General features: G+C 48.3%; 1 protein-coding gene across 11 annotated transcripts in view; it reads right to left on the bottom strand.

The window, feature by feature from the left end:
- RNF220 (ring finger protein 220) overlaps nt 1-25,547 on the bottom strand; it is a 232,774-nt gene that overhangs the window by 203,376 nt on the left and 3,851 nt on the right. For 10 of the 11 annotated variants that reach the window (XM_055725233.1, XM_055725232.1, XM_055725228.1 and 7 more), the window contains one exon: nt 22,050-22,790. In XM_055725233.1, coding sequence (XP_055581208.1) covers nt 22,050-22,674 — 625 coding nt within the window. In that variant the 5' untranslated portion in view covers nt 22,675-22,790. Of the gene's footprint in view, nt 1-22,049; nt 22,791-22,894; nt 22,996-25,547 lie in introns of those variants that run through there. The other variant, XM_055725229.1, reaches the window with a different exon arrangement.

Genomic DNA, 25,547 nt, shown 5'->3' with positions numbered 1-25,547 from the left:
CTTTTGGGCACTTTTGTCTATTATGCTCAGGGGCAGCTGGCAGGCTTCAGGTTGCTGGTTCACACAAGAGGAGCCCTGAAATGAAGCTACAATATGCCCCATTGCACCTAACCCATGGGATGGAGGAAAGGCTGCACAACACAGCACACCCGTCGCGCTCCTGGCAGGTCTGCCGCACACTGGCAGCTGCAGCCAGCATCGGTACAAAGCCCTCTGGCCAAACCCATGCTGGTGTGGCACCAGAGCTCCTTTCCACAAGGATGTGCCCATCTCCTCTCTAGTTTCCATAGGCTGCGGTGTCTTGCATGAAGGGGCCTTAGCTCAAATGAGTGTTTAGGACGCAACCAGCTGCCTCTTTCAGCCTCCCCAGGTCCTGAATCCCCTTCCTTCTCATCCTGTGCCTTGAAGTGTAATTGTATACAAGAAAACCCCTCTCCAGGCTTGCTCTGTTTTACAGGCTGCCTGATGGGATTATCTTTCCTGACATTTTGAAGCTTGTATAAGTGTGCGACTTACACCACTCAAGCTAAATCACACTCAAGACACTTTGTCTGTCCAAATTGTTTTGAAGGCCAAGTCGTTTATTTACAAATCATGTTATTTTATTTTGTAAAAAATAAATTTAAAAAAAGAATTCTAAATGAAATGAAAGAAGTAGTTAATAAGAACACTGCAGTCAAGTTGCAATATCCTGCAGAGTAGGTAAGTGTCAAATAGAAATTATCTTATATACGCTGAAAACTGTACTGTCTGGTCTCAGACCACACAAAGAAAAGGCAACTTATTTGGTCAGGCACAGCCTTCCTGGGAGGTAACACTCACTTAGCTATTACAGTGGTGATAGGCAGCCTAGACATATCCAAGACAGGTAGATCGATTATTCCTGTAGCAGTAACCTTGGGGCAATATTTGTCTGTCATAACCCCAAAGCAGATCAACTAACATTTAGGGACTAATCTGTTGCCCAGTCCAGTCAGTGCAAATTTTTCCATTTATTTACTTCCACGGCTGTTGGATCAGACCTTTTGGGACTGCAAAATATCACACCAGCTCCTCTTTGCCACTGGAAGAGCTATAAATGTGCAAAGAGCAGAAGTCAGGAACAGCCAGCTGGAATTTGGTCATGGGTTTATTAAGTAACAGAAACATCACCCTAAGCTGGAGGGGGTCAGTGCCCAGAGGTGGGGTCAGAGGTGTACACATGCCCCTTCATGACTTGCTTTGCGCATGCTGAGTGCATACTCGCTGCAGGAACACACCTGGGAGCCAGTCAGGTATGGGGACACATCTTTACCTCCACTCTGGGAAACCAGTGGCAGCCACAGGGCTCAGCTGGAGCATCACTGCCCTGCACCTATGCACCTACAAGCAGGGATGTCTTTCAAAGAGCAACTGCATGAGGCCAGAGTCTGTGTGCATTCCCTCCAGTATGGATCAAAGTATCAGAGCTGACTTTCTGGCTTATTCCGGATTTTAAGTGGGTGTTAAAAAAAAAAAGACCGTCAAGGAGGGGACTGCATGCTTTACAGTGCTGCAGCAGGCTCTGAGAGTCCACTTATTTCTGAGTGAAGATGGACACCTCAAGAGGTTCTCCTCGCCGGTAAATAATTCATAAAAAACAAACAAGCCCAGGTCTGTTTGAATTAGAACAAAATATTTCTTTAGAAAAGTGAAGTGATTAAGCACAGGAGGAGCTGGAGATGACAGCTGGTGTCTGCAGCTCCGGATGAGTCACCTTCACTCGCCAAGGCCCCTCTCTCCGGGAAGTGCTGCTGCTTTTTTTTTAACCCTTTGAGATTCCCAGGAATGATTTGTCACCGGGGTTATTAGCATTTCTCCCTTGATATCGACAGCTTGTCTTTCCTCCTTCTAACCGGTGAGTGATTTCTTCACACGCTCGCCAAATATAGCCAAATCACCATGGTAAACGTATCGACAGAATCATATTAACAGCTTCTGAGCATCTACAGGGCCGTAAGTTATACAAAAAAAGAAGGAAGGAAAACACACATGGAAATAAACCAACTCTGATCAGCAGTGACAAGCATTTATTTAGGAGTCACTCGATGGAAATATTTTTTATGCTTTAATTGCTAATTATAGGCTCCTTCAGAAGGGTGGCTTTGGACAAAATTATCTCTTTAAACTAGAGCATTAAGACAGTGCTGAGCACACCCTACCTGGATGTATCTTAGGGAAGCAGGAGAAGAAGGATTTATTTTTAACATGCTGCACTTGTTTAAATCAAGCTCGAAGTTTGCAAGCCAAAGTTACATCTCTCCAGACTTACCAAGCAAATAGCTTTTAAGTTTCAAGTCCAGGTAAGAGCTGAAAACACATCTATATAGGGAAAGGGAGGCCTTTTCAAAATCCATCTGCTGGGGATGCCTGAGCCCTGGTCCTCCTCTCCCAGCTGGACACTGCTGGGCTGGGTTTCGCCGCCTGTGTGCTCGCCAGCCACCCTTGATCTAAAGCAGTGCCTCTCTGAGTGTGGGTCACAACCTACTGGTGGTCACGAAAGGGCCCAAAGGGGCCACCAGGCAGTGGGCAGTAGCCGGCAGCATCCTCACCCCTCCGCTGGCAGCCACCCAGACCCCCGGGCAGAGCACGGGAAGATGCTGCTGCAGATGGTGACAGTAGCTGGTGACAGCCACATCCAGGCAGAGCTGCAAGCATCCATCAGCCACCCGTGCCAGGCCAGACCCTCCCGCATGGGCAGAGCAGGGCTGTGCGGCCAGTCACCCCTCCACCCTGGAGAGAAGAGCCAGGGGTAACTCAGGGGGCTGCTCTAAGTCAGACTGGCCATGGAAGGAGAAGACAGCCTTGCTTCTCCTGCTCGCCTTTCTCAGCACTTCTGGACATGCTCACCACCCCCTGCCTGCATCCTCATGTGGGGGGTACAGTTTGATGTACAGGTGGTGATCTGCGGACACACAGCAGATAGGTGTAGGACTCTCAATACTTCCTTTGAGCCACTGAAGGTCCAGGATTGTTTCTGAAAACCGTGCCAGGCTGTGACAGCGATCTGTGCCCTGCCCTAGCCCTTTCATCCCTGCTCCTGTTTCCTACGGATGCTCCCACCACCTCCGAGGCTCTAGCACCCGCTCCCGATGTCCTGAGCTGCTCTTGTTTTGCAGGCTGCGGGTATTAAGTCCTTCCCGTTTTCCCTGCAGGCTGCTGCTCCTGGTTTTCTCTGCACTGTTAATATCTCTAGGTATAAAGGCAGTGTCTCATGGGACAGCAGAGCAGTTTGTTTCTCATCCCCATGTCATGAACAGCGAGACAGTCACTGGTGACAACATGGAGCACTGAGAATTCATTTAACATAAATCAGCCTGGGTTTGTCCACCTGCAGCACCTGGGGCTAATGCTCTCTCTTGACTGGTGAGCGCGGGAAGAGGGTAAAGAGAAGGGGAAAATCATTTGCGGTACAGCTCAGAATTTCCAGGCTTTTTTAACCCTTTTGGGATTCCCAGGAACTTCTCAGGAGCCAAAGCGTTACACTCCAAACAGCTGATGACTGGTGGGAATTACTGGTAAGAAACCAGCACCCCCTCAAGCTGCCCTCACACCACCCTGCATGGGGCATGAGACCTGCTCTGCCCACAGGGGAGCCACCCACCTCCCTTGGGCGCTCACAAAAATAAAACTCAGTTTCTGCACAAGGTCAGACACATAAGGAGGGCTGCTTGTGTTGAGCAAAGAGCAGACACCCACAGGGAACTCACTCTCAAGAAAACTGGATGTAGAATAAAGAGATTGCTGTAGCCAGGCCCTCAAGCAGCATGCATCTGCTGTGCTGTGGACTTGGGACAACAAGGGAGAGAGGAAGAGGAGATGCAGTGTTTCTGCTGCATGGGGATGTTCATAGCTGGTACCTCAGGCATTTCACCAGGGTGCCTGTGGGAGCAATGCCGTGGCACTACAGTCCCTTCGTCAGCAGCAGCGGCAGCCTGGGCCGAGGTTGCACTGCTCGCTGCAAGGGCCCAGGCTTCCTGAGCCCTGCGAGGAGGGCAGGGCTGGGAGCCACCTCGCTGAGCAGCACCCTCAGCTGCCGCACCGCGTGGGAAGCGGGATGCTCCCGGCACCAACTGCTCCCATGCAATGCATCTTCACCCAGCACCCAGGCTGACTGAGCCCCAGATAGTGTCCTTCAGTCCACAACCACCACCCAGGCTGCAGCCACAAACACGGGACAAGCATCAAACCAACACTGGCATCAATTTTAAATGCACAGTTTGGGCATTTAGACCACTCACTGTGGGAGTTTACAACTAATAGCTGCGACTGCAGGATTTGCAAGGACTGGTCTGCCACTCTGGTATTTGGGAAGCAGTTCCAAGACAAGGAAGAAGGACAGCACATTGAGCTCTCTTATTCCTTCATTGAGTTAACAGATTTCTTTAAAGCTAACCATGAGAGTAATGGGTTGTTTTTTCTAACCACACTTGGACAGGCCCTCACGGAGTTGAATTTCATGAGAGTTGTACTCAACCGTGCAGCTTCCCCCAAAGAAACAGGATGGGGTCAGGGCTGGGCACTATGAACATGCAGAGACATTTGCTGAGACCCCAAAGCTGGGTGTGCCTACTCAAACCTGCTCGCTCTCCTGCAGCATCCCTAACCTCTTTAAAAGTCCAGGGGAGATATCCTTGTAATTAGCTGCTTTCATGAATCTCCTTGTGTCAAATCAGAAAAGGGAAAGATGGAGGCTTAGGTGTGATTTTCTAGCTAGCAAAGCAAGGACAGTGAGACGGGGGAAGGAATGGCCATCATCTGTGACACGTAGAGAAGTCATCCCCAGGAAGAGTGCTTATTCCAACCCCATCTACTTTCCTCTAGCTTTTTTCAAGCCAAACTGGGGGCTTGAACCAAAGTAACTTCTGCCTCTGCTGCATACACATCTCCTTGCCCACTCTGGAAAAAACACAGACTGTGCTACAAACTGAAGGCACACAAAAAGTTAGCACAAAGCCTTTCTCTAAAAATGAGATGAAAAAGGTGCCTCATTTCTCCATTTCTTCCCTCCAACCACATTCCCCGTTCAGCTCCTTACGCTCACACATGTTCTTTCCTTCCCCAAACTCCTTTGTTCAACAACAACAAAAAAACAACCAACAAAAAGAAAAGCACTCACAGGAAAATATGCCCTGTCCTACTCCATCTGTCCTTAATTTCCCTCCCAGCTTTGCCTCTCTGCAGCCCTCTTTTAAAGCAGCCCAGCTGCCGGACAGTGGGGCTGCAGAAAGATCACCCCAACGCTGCACGCCAGGGTTAAGGGATCTGGAAAGCTCAAATCAGCTCTCCATGAACTCTGCTATAAAAACTCTCCTGAGAGACTCCACCAGCATCTCTCTGCTTTTTCCTGTGCAAACTCTGGCCTTTCTGTTTTCTGCGCGTAGGGATCTTCATCCTCCTTTCAAGCTGTTAGTCGGTAGGTCTGCAGAGCTGGGGAGGGGCAGCGGGGCAGGAGTGAGACAAAAAGCGAATTAAACAACAGCCAGCCCTTGCCTAGAGAGCAGAGCAGTGTCCCAGGAGCCGCAGCTGGGGGGGCACCAGTGCCAGTGCCACCACTGCACAGCATCCCTCCTGTGCTCCCAGGGATGCCCGTGTGAGGATCTGAGCCACTGACACCACCGCGGCTCTTGGCAAGCGGTGTGCTGGAGGGGAAAAGACCCCTGCCCTCCTCCACCCCAGCCCCCTGCCCGCCTTAATAACACAAACTCTTTAAGGTGGGGGCTGCAAAGGAGAGGGGAGTCCCTGCTGTCCCCCAGACTGTTCAGTCCCTTAGCAGTTAGAATGGGAAGGCAGACAGACAGTGCCAAGCAGCTTAGGAAGGCCCCAAGAAGAGACTGAGCTGTGGCTGGGAAAGCTTGCTCTGGCTGGCAGGCTGGATTTCAGCTCCTGGCTTCTCCCAGATGCACTTCCTCACAGGTTGGCCAAGGCTGGACGAACCTCCCTTTTCTGCTTTTTGGGGTGGTTCTTTTTTCACCAAGGATCAGCACGGTGCCAGCAGCAGGGAGGCTCCTGGAGAGAGAGGCTCCCCACGAAAGATGCCGCCAACCCCCCAGCAGTGAGAGCTGCCACTTGCTGGGGCAAATGCAGCCACCACAGGAACCCAGGCTGCCAGGGAACGGGATAGAGGAGCAGGGCAGCATCACCACTCTCAATCCCTCCAGCTTAGCCCTTGCACCACGAAGCTTTTCCTTTGGGCCCGCTCTTCCCAGATAGGAACTTTCTGGACCCAGGCAGGAAAGAACTGCACCATCCTGCTTTTATTCAGTCCTTTTTTTAAATGACATCTCAGGCACTGCTGGCTTTTGAAGACTCCTGCCCCAGTACTTCAGCAAGTTTCTCTTTCACTCTGTTAAATCAGTGGGTGGCCCGGAGATGCAGAGCTACAATCGCTGCCTCTGGAGAGCCACATCCCCTCTGCCCTGCTGCGGTGGGTACACAAGGCTACGGGATCCCTGTCGGCTCATTCACGCCTGTCACTGATGCGTTGCGGTGTCCAGAGACAGGCTGCCCTGGGGCCCTGGCTGCAAGGATTTGAGGGATTCACACCACGTCTGAGCCAGGTCTGTCTGTGCACTGGGGAAGCACCTTCACATCATTCATCTGTGTCACCTCCAGCATCTCCTGGCTTCCAGGAAAGGAAATACCAGTTCACCTAACCCCAAAACATCACGGCTTTGTATTCAGGCAGCTGGACCTACTCCGGGGAGGATGAAGGGATGTGAAGCCATGTATAAGGAAAGACCCAAAAGGAGAAACTGAGCTACCCTGGACGAGCACAGAACTATCTCCTGCTAACAGCACCCTCAGCAGCCAACAAAAGACTGTTCCTCACTGAGGAGCCCTCCCTTCCTCCTCCTGGCAGAGCAGGGAGCCGGTGCCTGGCACCCCAACAGCCGTGCTTCATCTGTGAGGTGTGATGGTGCTACCAGGAGCAGGAAAAATAGAATAAAAGCTATTGCCAGAGAAATCTCCACCAACTTCCCCAAGAAGCAACCTCTGGAGACCGCGTGAGGCTCCTGCTCCAGCCTCTGAACAGCTGGAAGTGCAGCAGTTACCCACGGGACTTCTCCATCCCTCCATACATCAGCCCAGGGAAATGTGGTACCCAGAAGCGCAAGCCAAGGATGCGGGAGGCAGAAGTTTGCTGAGGATACACACGCTAAAAGCTGTTCAGGCAGGCTGTGCCAAGAGTCTCATTCTTCATGTAAGAGAGCTCCCTCTAGGTTAAACACTCGGGTATTTCAGAAGCCATTGCTCATTTTGGAGTCCACGCTCTGCCCTCGTGCCTTTATCTCCGGGGAGGCATCCGTCATTCGGAAAGCCTGCAGGTACCCCAGAAAACATGGGGCTCGCTTTCCGCTCACACCCCGGCCTTTCTGCCACAGGCACTGCCCACCTGCAGCTCTCTGCGTTACGTGCACACGCGTGTGTGGTGCACGTGCCCGTGCTGCGCACGTAACCACGGGTCCTCGGCATGTCACCCATCAGCGCTACTACTCCGATAGGTTCAGCGGCAGCTACACCAGGGAAGGAGCCAACCTGCCACTTCTCCAGTCCCAAACACGATCTTTACCCTGCTTTGAAACATTTATGAATTATTCCACAAACTGATGAGTGGGGGAGTTAGGCAGAGGCTTTCAAATTCACAGAACTAGAAAAATCTAATGGAAAAGACTTAATGCCAGAAAATGCACGACCGTTCCCTGCAGTGGGATCCCAGGAGCTTTGTGCAAACTAGTTTTAAACCTTGAAGTCTTTAATACAACTTCCTGGTTTATTTTTATTTTACCTAGATGGTATTTACTAATAAATATGCAGCTCGCTGTATACAGAACAGCAGGTAGCTCCCATTTACAGCTGCATATAACTGACTGCAATATTCAACACCCTTACTCTGCTATGCAGTATAATACTCACAATAAAACACATACCATATTTGCAACTGTGTCCATGCTACTATTATGGTACGTGACACACATTAAGAAACAAATTCAGAACATAGAAAAGAATTTACCATTTACACAAAAAAAGATGCATTGGGATTTTCAATAAGTTCTAGCATAATACAGTATCATTTTTATATCTTGTCTGCTGCCTTGGTCTTGCTGATTTAATACGTCTTTTCCCTGTATAACCATAAACCTATAGGCTGTATATAGATTTTTTTAAACATAATATATGGTGCCAGTGTGTATTTATAAAACTTTACCATAGAAAGGTAAGAATTGTCAGATTGACTCAGTCCAAGGGCCATCCAAGCCAATATCTTGTCTCCAACATTTTTTCCATTAATATGGATTAGGCAGACAATACAGTTTACTACAACCTCATTTTACAACCATGTTAGTGATAACAATACTGCCGTGTGTATAAATGCTTATGCAGCACAGTAGACAGGGAAACAGCACCGTCCCCACAGGCAGGGAAACTGAGGCAGCGGAGATTGAGATATTTTTTATATATATGTATGTGTATATATATATGTATGTATGTGTATATATATATATAACTTGATGGAGATTATCTGTAACAAGGAGCTGTCAGGAGCCCTGGAGAACACCACCACCTGCTCCAGCCCTTGCATCCCGCCACGCAGCCCTGCCAGGCACCAAAAGAGGGGCCACAAGCCCAAGGGATGCTGCCCTGGCAAGAGTTAATGGTGGAGGTCTCAAGTCCTAGCACTGCAGGTGTCTGCTTTTAATTCTTTGCTGCTCTTCTCCCAAACAGCCCAAGGATTTCCACCCTCCCTCCTTCTCCCTTACAAATGAGTGTTTAGCATAAGAAGAGAGGCAAGTGGAGCCAGGGCAGCAGGGAGATCTCCTGCAGCCCTTTCTAGGCAACCTGAGCAGGCGGCAAAAGGCAGCTGGCTGGAGCCCAGCAAGAGAGCGGGGACCATGGGACAAGTCTTTTCACATCTGGTTAAGTACTGCTAAACCCTCCGACGAGCTGCCTAATTATTACAACACTTCTGCCGAAAAATTAATGTGCTTGGCCGGCTGCACTGGGGCAGAAAGGGTAGGAAAGCAGCTGTCAGGATACAGGCAGCGACAGGAGCACCAAGAAAAGAGGTTTGCGGCCGAAGAGCACAAGAGAAGGGCAGGGAAGCTCTGCCTGCAGGGATCCTGCTGAGAAAACAGCCACCTCCCTGCTTTTTTTGCTGCGCGGCCCCCAGGCGAGGACAGTGCCAACAGAGTTGTTACTCTAGCAAGGGCAGCCCTTGCAAAGAGCTCAACAGAGATGCCCAGCCTACCAAAATCAACAGGACGACCCGCCAGTGTCTCGAAAAATGCATGATTATCCTGAGGACCCAACGGCAGGGCCAGGAACAGGACCCAGGGCACTGGGCTCCCCTCTGCCCAGCCTCTGCTCACCTCACCTTCTGGCCGAGCCTTCATTTCAGTAACTTCCACAAAATCCAAGCACGGCACCTTATTTCTGTAGGTCTCTATAGGTCCTATAGGTATGACACCACTGAGGAAGCATCATTCACATGCGCATCTCCCTGCAAAACCCACTTAAAGAGGCCTGAGGAAAGGACACCAGTAGCTCATGGGTGCTGTTCCCCCAGGGCAGCCGTCCCTATGTCAGGTTATCACAAGCCTGCTGGTGGGTAAGCCTCTTTCTGCTCCAGCAGTGGTGGGATTAATCTCTCTCCCTAGACAAAAAGGTGGGCTTATTTCCTGAGAGGTGTCCAAGTACACCCAGAGAGCTCAGCAAAAGCAGCAGCCCGCTGGGTGCCTTTTACCCACAGACATTTGATGAAATTAATGACACAAAAGTAAGTATAAAGGCTAAGACAAATAGAACTGGCAGCAACTTGAACCTTTGGCCTGTCCTTTGAAAGTCTCTGGCAAGTCTCAAATCTTCTTGATCTGCTCACTAAAGGGATGACTGTCCCACAATTATTTTCCAAGCATTTGTTGGCAAGTTGTAGGAGGAAAAAAGCATTTCACTGAAGCTGTTAGTACAAAAGCTCAGCTCCAGCCAGGGCCCTGGACTCCACTTCAAATTATAATATTTTAAGTACCTGAAAATAAATATTTTGTCAGCTGCTGAGAATTAAGAAGTAGCTTCGACCTTTCAGAGAGGGGAACCCTGCGGAGAGCGGCGAGCCTCAGAGAGTTAGCTGCAAAACAAGCTTTGCCCAAGCCATTCAACCTGTCTAGCACACACACAGCCTCCCCTCCCATGCTCCTGGCTCCTTGCAAGCTGCCCAGAGCCTTCTGGGGCACCACGGGCTCTTCTGCACCCAGCAGCTCCTTCCCCACTGGGAAGCACACTAACAAAGGGCACTGGAGCAGCACTCTACTATAAACTGGATGCTACGAGTCAAATGAGCATCCCTGAGACAGCAACAGCGGCATGTCAGGGCTTCCTACCAAGAGCTGCCAGTCCACTCCCACATTGCTCATTAGTGCTGTTGCTCCATGCCATACCGTGCACACAGTCCAAGGAATTTTATCCACAAGGATTAAAAATACTCACTTTTGGTTTATAACATCTGACTATGACCATGCACCTGGATAGATGTACCGATCATCTCTCAGACCTATGAGCCACAAGGAACACTGTTCGTGCCCCAGCAGTGGCAAAAGGAACCCACACATTGGTTTTCTAGCAGAGCTCAAAGAGTTAAATCCCTCTCCCTTCCCCCCAATCTTTCTGCCTTTGGCCTTTAGATCAGCCCTGGTTGCCAATGAGGACTCATCGAAACACCACGAGGCTGGGCCTGTCAGGAAGGAAACCAGTGCGTCCAGAGTTTTGTTGTTCTAAAGACTTTTTTTTTTTTATTTTATTTTACTGCTCAGGAAGGAAGCCAGAGCCTGTGCTTCGACTCCAAGAATGTCGATTACTCATCCTTCCCTGCATTATTTCTTTTATCTCTCACTTTTATCTACCTTACTCCAAATTTTCCCCCCCTGGTTCTTTCTCTAGCATTCCTAGCCACTGCCTTCAGCTGTTCATCCAACTTTCATACAAAAAAATATCTGGCAACTGTCTTCAGAATAAAATCCCAATGATAAAGTTTATTAATCAAGCCTCCATCCCTCCCCCCTCCACAGAGCTTTTTCAATCCTCATGTAACCACCCGGGTACCACAGGTATAAACCCCTGCCCTAGGACCTGAGCACCTCCAAAACGTGAACACAACCACCTTCAGCACGCAGCTATGCTACAAGGATATCGTAACTCCTGCTTCAAAGACAGGCGATGAGAAATGACTCTGTTTGTCCAAGGTCAATAGAGTCCACAGCACAAGCACAACCTACGCTCAGGGCTTTGCCCAGAAAGCCCTTCCCTCTTCCTGCTCTCCATGGCTGTGAAGAGAAGGCACGCTCAGCCCTGCCAATAAATGTGCCCTTCATCTTCCATAACCCCACACCAGTCAAGCTAGAAATGTGCAACAAAAGTAAAATAATCGGTATGTGACGAGTTGATGACACATTTCCTTAGCTGCAAAAAACACGGGTCCTGGATCACCCGAACGTCAGTGAGCCACCTGAGTACATAGCAGGGAGACTATCAGCAAGTGGTGTCTAACTGCCTTCTCCTCCCAGGGTCTGCAAAATCCATCACACCACCCGGGGATTTCCTTTTCTTCTTTGCCCAGGTGCAGCTAACAACCCAGACACAACTGGCAACATCTGGAAGAACAGAGACGCAGATGTTTCTCATTGACACCGTAACCTTTCCCAGCCTTTGCCAGGGCGTGCCCGCTCCCCGGGGTGGGTGTCCGGGTGGGAGATGCACATGCCCAAGGGCAGACTTAGGTCCTTACAGTGTTTCCTGAAGAGATGACCAAAGGTGAAGCAATTTTTATTTTTTTTTTTTAATTTAAAGCCCCTTCTTCCTTGAGATGTGCCGGAAACCTGGGGCCTGATCTGGACCCCAGCATACACAGCTTCCCGAGGCTACAACACCCACAACATCTCATTACATGCAAGTGAGGCCAATTCAAGTTCTCTCTGCCCAGCTCTGTCTTGCTCTAACACAATCCTCCCCTGTTTCCACAGTTAACGTGTTGTTTTCATTTTAAAAGGGGAAAATAATGAGATGGTGGGAACATTACTTCTGGCTAATGGAGACAGAGATCTGCAAACTTTCACAGCTTAGTTTTTCCAGTATATCCCAGTCCTGATCCAAATATCATCATACTTATTTCAGTCCTGGACCCAACATGGGACTGGACACAACACGTGTGCCAAATTAAGACAGAAATAACTTGTAGCGCTTTTCTGCTTCACACTCCCTCAAAGACCTCTTGCTGACATTAAATCTCTGCTCTGCAGACTCCCCGTTTCCCTGCTACTGAATCTCCAGGCGCCTTCAGCACAGCTTCCCCGAACACGTTGGCCCCAAACGGCGAGCGAAGGCAGGCTGCCGGTCACCGCGCCTCTTCTGTAACCAGAGCAGATCTTTGAGAGTTCTGCTTTGGTGCATGAACCCAAATATGCAGAAAGGAAGGAGCAGCACAGACGGTGGCAACCAGCCCCCAGGAGCAGAGAGGGCAGGAGCAGTGCCAGCAATCCCTACAGGGCTGTGCACTGAGCAGAGCGCAAATCCAAGGGCGAAGGAGCAGGACTGTAAGAGTATAGCTGCACTTTCTCCCCTCTGCCTGTCTAGGGGGCACCTCCTGAGGTATGAATCCACTCAGGCTGGCAACTTTTTCATTGTGACCGTCAAGTTCCTCTGCTTGTGCTCTGCACAGGGTTACCCAGGTCACTGATTGCTCCTCCATCTCCCCAGTAAAAAAAAAAAAAAAAAAAAAAAAAAGGCCAGTGGTCAAGCTGCCTCCTCAGGGAGGCTGAAGGCAAGTGCTCAGGAGCGAAAAGCTGTCACCCTGGCTAAGGACTTTGCTGGAGGCTTACCTCCAACCCATAACACGGGTGTTGGAAAGTGAGACTGGCTTGGAAGGAGGAGAATAAACAAGAGAAGGAAGCAAGCTTCTGCAGCCCCCTCAGTGGTGCTGCAGCATTCAGCCTGGGTCCCTGCGCTGATGCCCAGCACCCAAGATGCCACTTTCCATCCATCCACATCCATCAGGACCTCACAGGACCCTCTAAGCTGCAAACAGCGACGAGGAGGCACAGGTCTCTCTGGCCTGCGTGGGCCAAAGGTTGGCCTGGGTGTGGAGCGGCACGGCCAGGCCACCCCGGTAAGGCTTTCCCTCACCCAGCATGCTGTTTTCCGCAGGAGCCCTCTGCCTCCCTTGTTCACACACACCTTCACATTGCCTCCTGCACAGTGCGGGGGCTGGGGACCCCTGGAGGGGGATTTTGTGGAGTGTCCCCCCAAACAGGACTGGGACGGAAAATGCCAAACGAAATCTTCAATGTCAGAAGTGAGGGTGAAGGAGAAGGAATTGCTGTAACCTGGTACCAGGTCTTTTTGCATCCCAGCACAACTGCCGAAGCAGGCTCTCTGCGATGAGGGATTGTTATCCTATGTCTCCTTATAGAAAAGGATGTTACAGGACAGAAAATTTCACATACTAAATGGCTTTGCAAGTTGTTTCCTGAAGTGCAGGAAAACAATATCAAAATCTCATGAAAAGGCTGAGTCCTTTTTAATTAAAAAGATCTTAATTTGAATCAAAGTATTGCAAATCCCAATGGAAAGAAATGCATCCCCTGAGTTTTACTTTTTGCTCTGTTTACAAAACCTATTGCATCTGGTGAGGTGGTCATGGGGAACCTTTACCCGGCAGCATGCTGCTCACCTGCTGACTGCCGCCCCAGCGCTTTCTGTTTTAGTTTTCATACAAGAGCTGCAAAGCACTCCACCTTCCTTCCAAGGAATGAGCCCGTGTCGGGAAACCGGCCACACCAGCGAGCCCAGCGTCTGCAGCTGGACACATTCTGCCACCCGCACCCTGCTCGGGGCTGCAGCATTGCACATTTGCCAAGCACAAGCAAGGATGCACCAGCAGAAAGCTCACGTGTGAAAGCTCCTGGGTCTTTCCAAATTAAAAACTTGACGTTGTTACTCTGGTGCGAGCCAGTTACTAAAAATCGGTGCTGCTAGGGGAAAGCAAGGACGCAGTTTCCAGCTCTTCCTTTTAGGGGTGTCTAGAGACACTCAGTGCCTTCCTTTTCCCACTGCAGAACAGCCCAGTATTCACAAGAAAAAGTACAAAACACATTCTTGCTCTGCAATTCAGTGAGAAAGCAGATCTCAGCCTCAAGTTACCAAAAAAGGAAGGTTTTAAAACAATACTGATTAGAAACAATGTCCCAAGTGAGGAAAAATACGATGGAAGTGTCCCACACCTGAACTCACCAAGCAGTTTCACTGTCACCAGGACCCCCTCCCCATGTTATCTGCGTTTAAGACAATAAATCTCTCTTTGCCTCGCTCCTTCCCAACATTGCTCTTCTCCCTCTTCTGTTGCTCAGGGCACTGCTGCAATTCAAGATGCCAGCAAATGATCGAAGGAGAGAAGAAAGTGATGGCTAAAGAGGAACGCCCTGCTTATCACAACCACCATCCACGTTGTAAAACAAGACAAAGAAGAAGGGGACAGGCAGAGATAGTACCAAATCCCACAGTGCTTCTTCAGCCAGAGCTTTCACTGACAAGAGGGCTAGGTGCCAGAGAAGGTCTTCCAATCTGCCCAACAAATACCCAATACCTTAGCAGCAACAGGAAGATACTTCAGCACTAAGATGTAAAGAAAACTGAATTCAGGGCGATGAACTTGCCCCAGAAGTCTGTAACCTGCGTGTTTGTATACACAGGGATCACTCAGACCAGCAGAGCCAAGCAGGCAAACAGCCAGGTTTGGGGAGATGGGGGGAGAAAGGCACATACCCAGATGACATGTACATCTACAAAAAAATGCACGTCCTTTTTCAGAGGACGCTGTATAGGAATCCATTCCCACATTAAATTTCCCAAATAGAAATCCATTATTCCTGAAGAATTGAAACTGCTTTGCATAGCTGAAAAATGTCCTTAGAAGTCCCCAAATCTGCTATTCCATCCTGAAGAACAGAGGTAAAAAATTCATAGGCTATCAGGCAAACTGACGTGATCGAAGACCACCAGTGACATGAACCACAGGATAAAAATCATCACAATTTGCTTTCAATGGCTGCTTTTCTTGGAATATGGTATTAAAAGAAAACAACTTTGCCCCCACTATGAATTTGCATTAGAAATCCATAATAAAAATAAAGCTTAGTATTATACAAATGGGTACAGATCTCTATAGTGCTCCTGATGCAGATTAAGGTTAGACAGATTTTAGATGACAGTTATTTACCTCAGTCTAACACCATGTATGCACAAATGGAATTTATTTCATAGCTCCAGATATTAGCTAGAAAAAAGAGATGAGAGGAAATCTTACAGTCTCACGTAAAATATAATTATGTCTGTTTTCTGCTCCTTGGAAGGCAAACAAAGAGGGAAAAATGAATCTGCTGCTAGCATTTAATGGGACTTGTCTAAATGATATCAAACAAATAACAACCAGCAACAATTCACCAACACCTTCACTTTTATTTTTTCCAAGGGGGAATTCCAGAAACTCTAAGACATCGTTGCCTTGAACACTTTCGTTCCTACAGAGCAGGATTAGGCCCACGCCTGAGTACATCTCTTTCCTTCGAGACTGTCAAATTATCAAAGAAAAAGAAAAAAAAAATCACCGAGGCAGTAATGCTTATTTTTCTCCCCCCTGAAATGTATGCCTGTCCCCCCACTGCTTCTCCCAACTCCTTACACAATCGCCACCGATCAACCAGGAAACTGTTGCTAACTCTTGAATTTTGCAAGTTAGCAAGTAAAATAATAAAACAATGTTTTAACTGTCAGAGATCCTGGCTTGCAAAGTGCACTTTGGTCATTTCCTTTAATAACTGTAGTTTAGTGGTAATGATTTATAATAGTTCATAATATTCTACTAACTGTACTATATTAATAATACTAATACTTTGCCCTTGCCTGGTGTCTTCTGTCAGAAGATATCAAAGCGGCACACGCCGCCATGAGGGAGGTATCACTATTCTCCCGTTAGGCATTGGGAAACCATGACTCCGAGCCGTGCCCAAGGTCAGGATTCCCAGTCCCCAGGCCAGCACGGCAGCCACCAAGTCTGCCTTCCCTTCTCCTGCCACAGTTTTGTGACAGCAGTTGAGTCTGATCGATGGGGCTGAAGATTTAATGTGATTAATTCCTTCTCGAAAAGCAAGGTTTGGTCCGTGGTTTGGAGGCCATGGTTTTGATGGGAAGTACCAAGCAAGATGAGGAGCTTGCCCTGCAGTTGTACAATAAATACCCTTACGCCAGCACTCAGGCACACGGGGCAAAAGGGAAGCAATAAATATTTACTGCCTCCGTGCCCGTCCCTCCAGCAGGAGACAGATAAATATGACATTTAGGTGTCGCCCAGCACTCTGAGGACTGCGGTTAGAAGGCCTGACACCAATTCCCAGGCAGTCCAAAAGGGAAGGGAAAGGGCACGAGGCATCCCTGGCATGGCTGAGGCGCCGTGAAAGCTGGCCGGATGGCAGCGGCTGTGCGGGGAAACATTTTGGAGGAGAAAACAGCCCCAACCCTCCCCCTCAAACGATCAATTAAAAGCCATCCTTCTGCCGAGAGCCCAGCGAGGACAGCAAATGAGGGCTGCGAGCAGAACAGCCGCCCGGCTGGGCTCTGCATGACAATTGATGGGAAGGGGAGGCCGAGGGGGCGGCGGGGGAGGCAGCCCCGTCCCTCCTCTCACCATGGTGATTAGGTATTCCGAGTGCGCCAGATAGCCCCAAATAACAGAAAGAGAAATATAAACCGGAGACCAGCAGATCCAAGGCAGGCCAGATGGCCCCGCAGCCGGCCGGGCCTGCTCCCATCCAGCCCTTCCCCACTTTAACTGTTCAAACATTTCTTTATCCCGACAAGACAATTAAGCCGAACAGCATGGGAAGGAGTCTCGGCAACAGTTTGCAGAGGGAGTGGGAAGGTTGTTGCCAGAAAAGCAGAAAAAGGAGGCGATTGCTGCATCCTCCATAGACCTCCCTCCACGCAGCACACCTAGCTCCACGAGGACGGTACATACTGGTGGTGCGACAGGGACGGATGAGTGGCTCTCATCTCTGTTCCTGTCTATCTGCCTGCCCACCCCTTCAGAAAATCCACTGTTGCTCCTTCACTCCTCCTACATCACGCAGGGCACTGCACGACGGAAAGCAAACATTCCACTTGATTTATTTCATTATTTCGTAAGCACTGTCAAGCTTGCAATTTCCCATGGTTGCGGCTGATTATTATTAGCAACAAAGCATCACTTCACGTTAGACCCCAAATTTTACTGGTCTTGGAAGTTGTGCACCCCAGCAGGAAGAGTCATGAGCATGAGCAACGGATGTGTGCACGTGTGCATTCCCCCTCCAGCCCATTGTTCTACCACAAAATATATGAAAGAAAACCTTCTCCTCCAACCCTACACACATACATACGTACATACACAGCTCTCTACATAGGTCCCAGCCCATAAACACAAAGCCTAACACACGCATGTCTGAAGGGGTGGGTGGCTGGACAGACAGCCCTCAGTGTGATTTCCAAAGCACAACGTTATTTGGGAATTCAAGCTGTGGTCATCATAACCCTGATGTTTATCACCTGAAGAACAATTTGAATTTGATCAATAACGAACCAGCTGTTTCAAAAGGAAAACTAACTCCATGCTACAGATGTTCTTTAAAACCCTAAAGTGGAACAAAGAGGTCACCAATATGGTGCACAACTTCTGCAGAGGAGAAACCAGTTGCAGCACAAACTGACTGTCCAGATAACCAAGGTTAAATATGATTATAAAAAATAATAATCAAAATAATGTCAATAGAACCACTCTCGCTGTACCCACTGGTCCCAAGGGATGAGCAAGGATCCCAACCTGCTCACCAATTCAATCACTCAACCCCAGGGCACACCAGAGGCTGGGTGAGAGCCACCAGCAGTAGCAGGGAAACTGAGGCCAGAAGAGCCAGGCTCTGGCCAGATGGAGACTGAATCAGTGGCCAGGATGCAGAGGGTCACCTTCGCACATCAGGCTGTGCTCCACAAGAAGTCACAGACAGCACAAGATGAAGACTAAGCAGCAGACAGCCATGGGAAACCATCTCCTGCAGTCCCCGGGAGGCTGGGGGGGTGGGCAGCCTCGCAGAGATGGCAGAGGTGTCCGCTCTGCCAAGGTCCAGCTCTTTGCCAAGAGATCCCAGCTTCAGCATGGACCTCTGCCTGTCACCTTGTGCAAAAGCAAGGCCATAGTGACTGGGTACAGAAGGCCACTGGGACAGATTTTATTAGAAGCAAAGAATAAAAGCAGGGATCTTAATTTTTTTTTCTGATTTTAAAACAGGGGTATAGATCTCTTTTGCAGAAAGGAACATGCCATTTATTTCCACTCCTTCTAGGAATCTCAACTATTGTGTGCTTATTAAAGGAAACCCATAAAATATGTCTCCCGGTGTCTTTAACACATGCTTTACAAGAAGCCTCTAAACTCTAACAAATGGCATTATTTTTCTCAGTGAACACCTAAGGGAATGGGCCCATCCAGTACACGGTGCATCTGCTTCTCCCTGGGAAAGGCTCCACTTTCCTATGTGCTCCCTGTACACTCCATCGCTCTGGATGTCCTGAGTACCTGCATTTCACAGCAAGAGACAACTTGCCCAAATGCAGACATCTCAGCCCAATTTGCTGAGTAACAAGAAGCACAATCCCACCCAGACGCACCCCAGAGGAGACGCTCTCCTGTCATGGGATGCATGGGTATGGGTACCGCTGGCAAGCAACACCCTGCTTTAGAAGTCAGGAAAGGTTCACCCAAAGGACTAAGCAATCTCTGCAGCACAAACACACATCTCACAGGTGCTAATCTTGGTTACACCAGCACATTTCCCAAATAATTTTACTGAATTCTGCAGATTTCCTCCACTGGTGAAAACAGACTGAGACTTTGCTCCCATGATGCAGATGACTAAATAGAGCACCTTCCAAACACTCCTTGAGATGAAAATGCCTGACTTTGGATCCTTGTTTTGCTGCAAAGTATCTCAAGCGTAAACCTATTTTTCAGTAAAATTAAAACCCAGTGCATTGAATTCCATTTTTAGAAAAAAGGAAAAAAAAAAAAAAAAAAAAAAGAAAAGAAAAGAAAAGCAAGTTTCTTAGGAAATCACCATTTAAGCTACAGGGCAAAACAAATATTTAAATGAGCTATTCAAAAAAGGTTCTTGCGAAGTGGTACAGAAGAATATGCAGAGCAATCATAGTAGTTCATGTAACACAAACCCTTTCAGGAATCTGAAAAATACAGCTAAACAGTCGAGCTCTGCAAATCTGAAAAGCACCCATTAGACATGTAAAGGTGTTGCTGATCTAAGAAATTTTTACAATTTTTGCTCGCGGTTATAGAGAAGCCTTATTACATTTTTGCCTAGAAGCTACAGCCACCTACCTGCAAAAGATTCTCTGTCACGAGCATAAGTACACAGTTTTTTACCAAGTTATATACAACAATTACACAAGGAATCCACAAAACTTCTCACAGACAACAATCCCCCCCCCAAGTATGCATTTCTATAGAAACTCCAAAAATCTGTATGCAAATGTCAATGCAAAACAGGATCACAGTTATATCTGTTGACTGTGATCTCTCGAATTCCTCATTGCAGAAGTTTTTCTTTTCTGGTGGTCAACATCAAAGATCATTAGGATCCTCTAAAAGGCTCCGCTGCTCGCTCTCTCGGCCTCCAGCAAACACACCCATGCCCGCGTATGCACAACCAAATAAACTCGCTGTGTTAATGGAGCAAAGTTTCCATGGTGCAGTATCTATATGTGATGGGAATATGATACAGAGCCAACAGACTATTTAGCGTACACTATCCTGGTAGTAACAGAAGAATTTTAATATCGATGAAATATCAGGGATGTTGCATTTGCTTGGCTCTACCATGCAGCAAAGCATCTTAAAGAAATTTAACAATACGGGTAAGAAAACCAACAAAACAAAACGCCTTCCACTTCTGCCCAAGTTTTCCAAGCTGGCTGGAAAGTTTTTATTCTGCTTCCTTTCCCTGCAAGTCCCCTGCCACAGCGCTGGCAGCGACGCAGGGAGCTGGTGTCACTGTGCCTGCCTCTCGCACGCGCCCGTGCAAAGCCCCGGCTGCTCCCAGGAGGGAGAGGACCCACGTCCGGCACACGCTGTTGGCAAAAGCGAGGCACGGCGGTGGATGTGGATGCGTCTGTCTGTCCGCAGCTGCGCTCCATGTGGTCTAATTCATTTAACAGATTTACTTCTTTAAATGGGCTATCTGACAGGATTTTGCTAGCAAGATCCATAGCAGCTGATGCACTCTAAATTAATTTAGCTAGCGGACCCGCTCATCCGCTGCTATGTCCCGGAGTACTCTTTTGAGCAAGCTTCATTTCCACAGCCAGGTTATATTGATAAGGGAAAGAGCATCGACAAAGATGTCTCTAAGCCTTGCCATCTCACCTGCCTCCCCCCGTGGGTAATTATATTACCAGCTCGCACACATACACAGCCATACATGCTCCCACCTACAGCCGCTTCCCCTCCAGACCCAAAAGGAGGGAGAGGGGATGCTGAACAATGAAAGGAGCTTACAGCACGGAAAGTAGCATGGTCAGGGGTGGATCAGAAGGAGAGAGGGGAGAGAAATAAGAGATCCCATTCTTAGTGCAAGGAATACACGGCTTCTGCCTTCAGTGGGAATCATCCTACCCTCGCAAACGCCGACATAAAAGACACACTTGCAGCATATTTCAAAACCAAAGAGCGATGGATTTACAAGGCAGGTTGATTTTATGATGACTTTTATTGAAAAGGTACGCTGGGTTTAGGCAGATGCCTTTTAGCGCCGGTAAGTTAGCACAGTGCCTAATTCAAGGAGACAGCCTGAGGAAGCAGCGCCGACAGGAGAGAGAGAGCCACAATGTCTCTATTACTCTCCTCGGCATCATAAAGGGGAGAAGGAAAATCACGTCTGAAAGGGAGAGGAAGGCACAGTGCAGCAGGTTTTTGTTGGGGAAAAAAAAGTAATAATAATAACAACAACAATAATAAAATTGTTTTCTAGGAAGAAAATTCAACAGAACAAAGGAGCCCGTGTGAAAAGCAAATAATTTGCTCCTTGGTCTACATGTCTGGGTTTACAGGAAAACTCTAATCGTAAGTTAGTGCTCTTCTGCTGCTGCCCCCAGACCCCTCCCCATTGCGGGTCACCTCCCAGCTCAACCAACCTGGAAGGCCTGCCCTTCCCGAAGGACAGCTCTGTGCAGGCAACACCACAAGGGACGAGGTGATGGGGGAACAGGGAGGTACAGTCATGAGCATGTGAACTGGTTTCCTTCAGTCCAACCGCCCAGCTGTAAAGGGGCACATCACCTTTCGACAGGCACCAAAGGGAGGAAACAGAGAAAGCACATGGTGCAGCAGCTCACTGAATTGTAAGACTCGGGCTTGTCTCTCAAAGACGGAGCTCAGTGGCCAGAACTATTCTTAAGTTAACCAGAGGAAAAGGTACTTTTGTCCTAACCTGAGGCACTAATCCCAAAGGTGATGCATTTACTGCAAGAATGGTGTGCATGAAGAAAAGGTCAGAAACACCTGAAAGAAGCAGGGGGGACACGTTTGCCTCAAGCTCTGGGAAAGTTTCTGGCTACACACTCCAGCTGCATCCCTCATTACACACATATGTGTACCAGCATCTATAGCCTTGCACTGGGGCACAGACAGCTTGCTACATGGTCAACACCGTCTCTCCAGCTGTATGCTGGAAGAGGAGTTTCCTTCAAGAGCACCTCACCTTAAACATCTGCCAAAGTCCATTTAGAAGAGACAAGGCAATGCTGCGTGGCTGGGCCTGGCAAGCAGGAAAGGCTGGTTTCCCTCTGCCTTCAGCAAGAACCACAGCACTGCGGGACAAACACCTGTGGAGCATCTCAATGAGGCGCAACTAAAGAAGAACCAACAAGTCAACGGAGGTACTTACATCTGTCACTTCGGTCTTCGGGACTGGATGATGTCTCCCGGTCAGAAATGAGGCCAGAAACGGCAAAGATCTTCTTCCCCGTATCATCAACTTTGAGGGAACCGGGGGAGCTGGAGGGGAGCTGCGTGCCAAATTCGTACTCCTTCCCATCAGTGTCCGAGAAGCGCAGATGGGGTGAGTCAGTGTCATGGCAGTTTTTCAGGCGCTTGGCCGGTGTAAAGGCTGACTGGTAGCTCTCCCGGTCTTCAGTAGATGCAAAGGGGCGGAAAGCCCCAACGCCGCTGTGGTTCAACATACTAATCGGGGTGCAGTCCAGGTTGGGGGGTGCAAACTGGGGGTGGAGGTGAAGAAGGGATGGAGGAAAGTCACGGTTTGCAAACGCTCCCGGCACCCCGCCTTGCCGGTGATACATGGAGGCAAAAGTATACGAGCCATTGGTAAAGGGAATATGCACGTCCTTATCTGCTGACACGGGGACCCCAAAAGGCCTCGGCTGCTGGCAGGGAATGGAAGCATCACGGCTGGCTTCGGCGGTGGAGGCGAGAACCATCAGTGCCGGGGAGGCCAGCGGGTTGGGGAGATAGGGTGAGTTCTCCATCTTGAACGCTGCCCGGTGTAAGTCCATCGGAGTCTCTTTCCTCAGCAGGTTCACAAGCAGAACGATCTTCCCTGGAAGGAAAGCAAGGCGATGCCTGGGAACGGAGTGGGGAAAATTACTGGAGCATCATCACCCTCCAAACACTGCAAAGAAACAAAAAAGAAAAGAAAACACGACTGGTTAGGTTTCTGCACTCATCTCTCTGGGACACTCTGGCAGCAGGGTGGCCACATGTGTTACAACCCACCGGCCGGAGATGCACCACTGTTCCCATTCAAGAAAATCAATAGACAACTTCACACACTAGTGGAATCAGCTCTGGCCCTCCAGGTTAAAGGGTATCATCCACTGTAGATGAATGAAAGGCAAACCAAACATAATAACATGCAGATCTAATAACCCACTAATAAACAAGGTTCAGTCTAAAATTAAGATAGTAACTCCAAATTATAATTGGTATTTTATATGGCAAAAGAGGCACATACATATAATTGCAATAAACTTAAGAAAGCCCCCCCACAAACACACACATACCACTATTTGCTTGGGGGGGGGTGTGCCCGTGGAACCAACATAAAAATATCCATTGTACGTAGCTACCCAAATCAGCCGGCGCACATGATTATACTGTACACGCTGCCCAGGACATACATAACAGAGACGTATTTTCTCTCACTCTCACAGTTTATATGGGTAGGTAAGTACTTGCACATACAGTACTTGATACCATCACATACATACATATATATATATATGCACACAGTGTTGGAATGTAGGAATGTGGCCGTGCATGGGTGCGTGTATGCAATACACAAACACACACAGTCCCTGTTAGCCAAAGAAGAGACTTCCCTAGTAAAATGCCTGGCGTCTCTGGCAATGCTTAAAATCATAATGGGTGCTTCTGCCATCTGATCTCTGCAAGCGTCTGCCTTTCGGGTTGGGGACAAGAGAGAATGGATCAGTAATTTTAGTTCCTAATGCACTCACTCTTAAGTAGATTTGTAAACTGCCCTAGATGTGCCATTAACATTTAGAGGAAAATGTTAACAAAATTTCTGCCTCATATCTTGCTGAGCCTCCTAGGTTGGCTGCAGCCACCCAGCCGGCCACAACCCCCTCCCAGGGTGACAGAAGGGAAAATGCTCCTTTCTGTATCTCCCCCGTTTCGCTCCGGCTTTTTGTGTTGTTATTTTCTTCCCCAATCAATCTCGTGTCTTTTCTTTCAAGCTTCCGCTGCCTGCCATTCAGGCCCCACAACCCAGCTTAAAATACAAGGACCATAACTTTGAAACAATATACTAGCTGCTGGAGCTCAAAGGGCCAGAAAAATCATATAATAATAAAAAGCTGTTACAAATTGTGCCTCTTAAATCCAGAGGGTCAAACATCTCAAATAAAACTTAGTGAAAGAGTGTCTTCCCTAATGGAGTGCCTTTTGTACTCCATGAATGAGGGAGCCTAGGTTAACAAAGTGTATGAAATCCAGTCTGTGGCTTTAATGCAGTTCAGTGATAACATTTCCTCTCTCCCATCCTGTACCCAGACGCTCCGCTGACTGTTATTAATTGTGAAGATGAGTGGACATCATCTCTCTGCTTCCTCATTTGGCAGCCATCCTTAACAGACATCATTGCTAAATTACCAGATTATGTATCTCACATTAACGGATTTGCTCTCTTCCAAATTTTAAATAACTTTTGCTTCGAGTTTTTGCCATGGAGGGCAAGGGGGAGAGGGAGAGCGAGGGGATGCCAAGGGCACCCTGGTCAGTGCTGCAGTCCTGGGTATGCTCGCTCCGCTTCTTCATGCGAGGCTGATCAAAAACTGGAGGTCAGGAAACTGCAGCCACTGGCAGATTCAGAGTTGCTGGGGGCTTACGCAACTGCGCAAATATCCATGTACACACACATGATTATATATCTAAAGAGATGCATGCAAATAAGCCGCCGTTCTCAGAAATAGACAATCATTAACATGGAAGTGAAACTGAGCAATCACGGGAAAACATGGATTTCCAGGGGGAAAAAAAAGCAACCACCTCTGCCTCCTTTTCTATTTTTACTTGTGCTATCAGCCCATTACGTTAAATGTATTTCATAAATTAGTAATCTGGCCGCAACACTTGACACTCCTGTAGGATACTGTGAATCACTATGGCCGTTTATTCGTTTGCAAACTTCATTACACTGGGAATAAATCAACACATTACAATATTTCAGCCAGCCGAATTTAATTTTTTTTCAGCTCCCACTTCCTTTTTCGTTCTCTCTTGCTCCTTTCTCACCCAGCACCTCCCCACCCCCAGCAACATGGACAGATTAGACCGCGGCGGACCAGTCATTATGAAAATCTATCGTTAATACACTCCCAATGTCAAAATGTCATAGGTTTAAATACAGAACCCAAAAATAAGAAAACTAACTGGCCTTCTTAATTAAAAAAATATGGATTGCAGGGTCATCAGCTGGAGGGAACATTGGGGTGCCGGGAAGGCGGTGGGCACAGGTGGACTGAGGAACTGCTACTTTTCTGCCTCTATGCTGATTTTTTTTAATTTAGCACCTCACGCAAATCCAGATTAAAATAACTCCGGCTATTGATCTGAGCAGTGGAATTGACATTAATTTTAGTTCACTTCTCACTTTGCAAAGGGATCAATAGGAAGTAATAACAGCTGACATCCCCGCTGAAAGGAGGAGAAAAGACGGGCTAGAGACAGAAATCGAAAAGCAACCAAATAAATCAGCAGCTACTTTTCCACGGCATCAGACAAACTCCAAACAGATTGCAAAAAGTCTTTGTTGAATTAACTAAACAAGGCATAGAGGGAGGGGGGGTGGAGATCAATCTAGGAAGCTACATAAACTGTCTACCAAAGATGAAGGTTAGATGGACAG

The sequence above is a fragment of the Falco cherrug genome, chromosome 12 (assembly GCF_023634085.1).
Source record: "Falco cherrug isolate bFalChe1 chromosome 12, bFalChe1.pri, whole genome shotgun sequence".
NCBI classification, from domain to species: domain Eukaryota; kingdom Metazoa; phylum Chordata; class Aves; order Falconiformes; family Falconidae; genus Falco; species Falco cherrug.
Note: the sequence above shows the minus strand (reverse complement) of the source record. Positions and strands in the feature narration are given on the sequence as shown.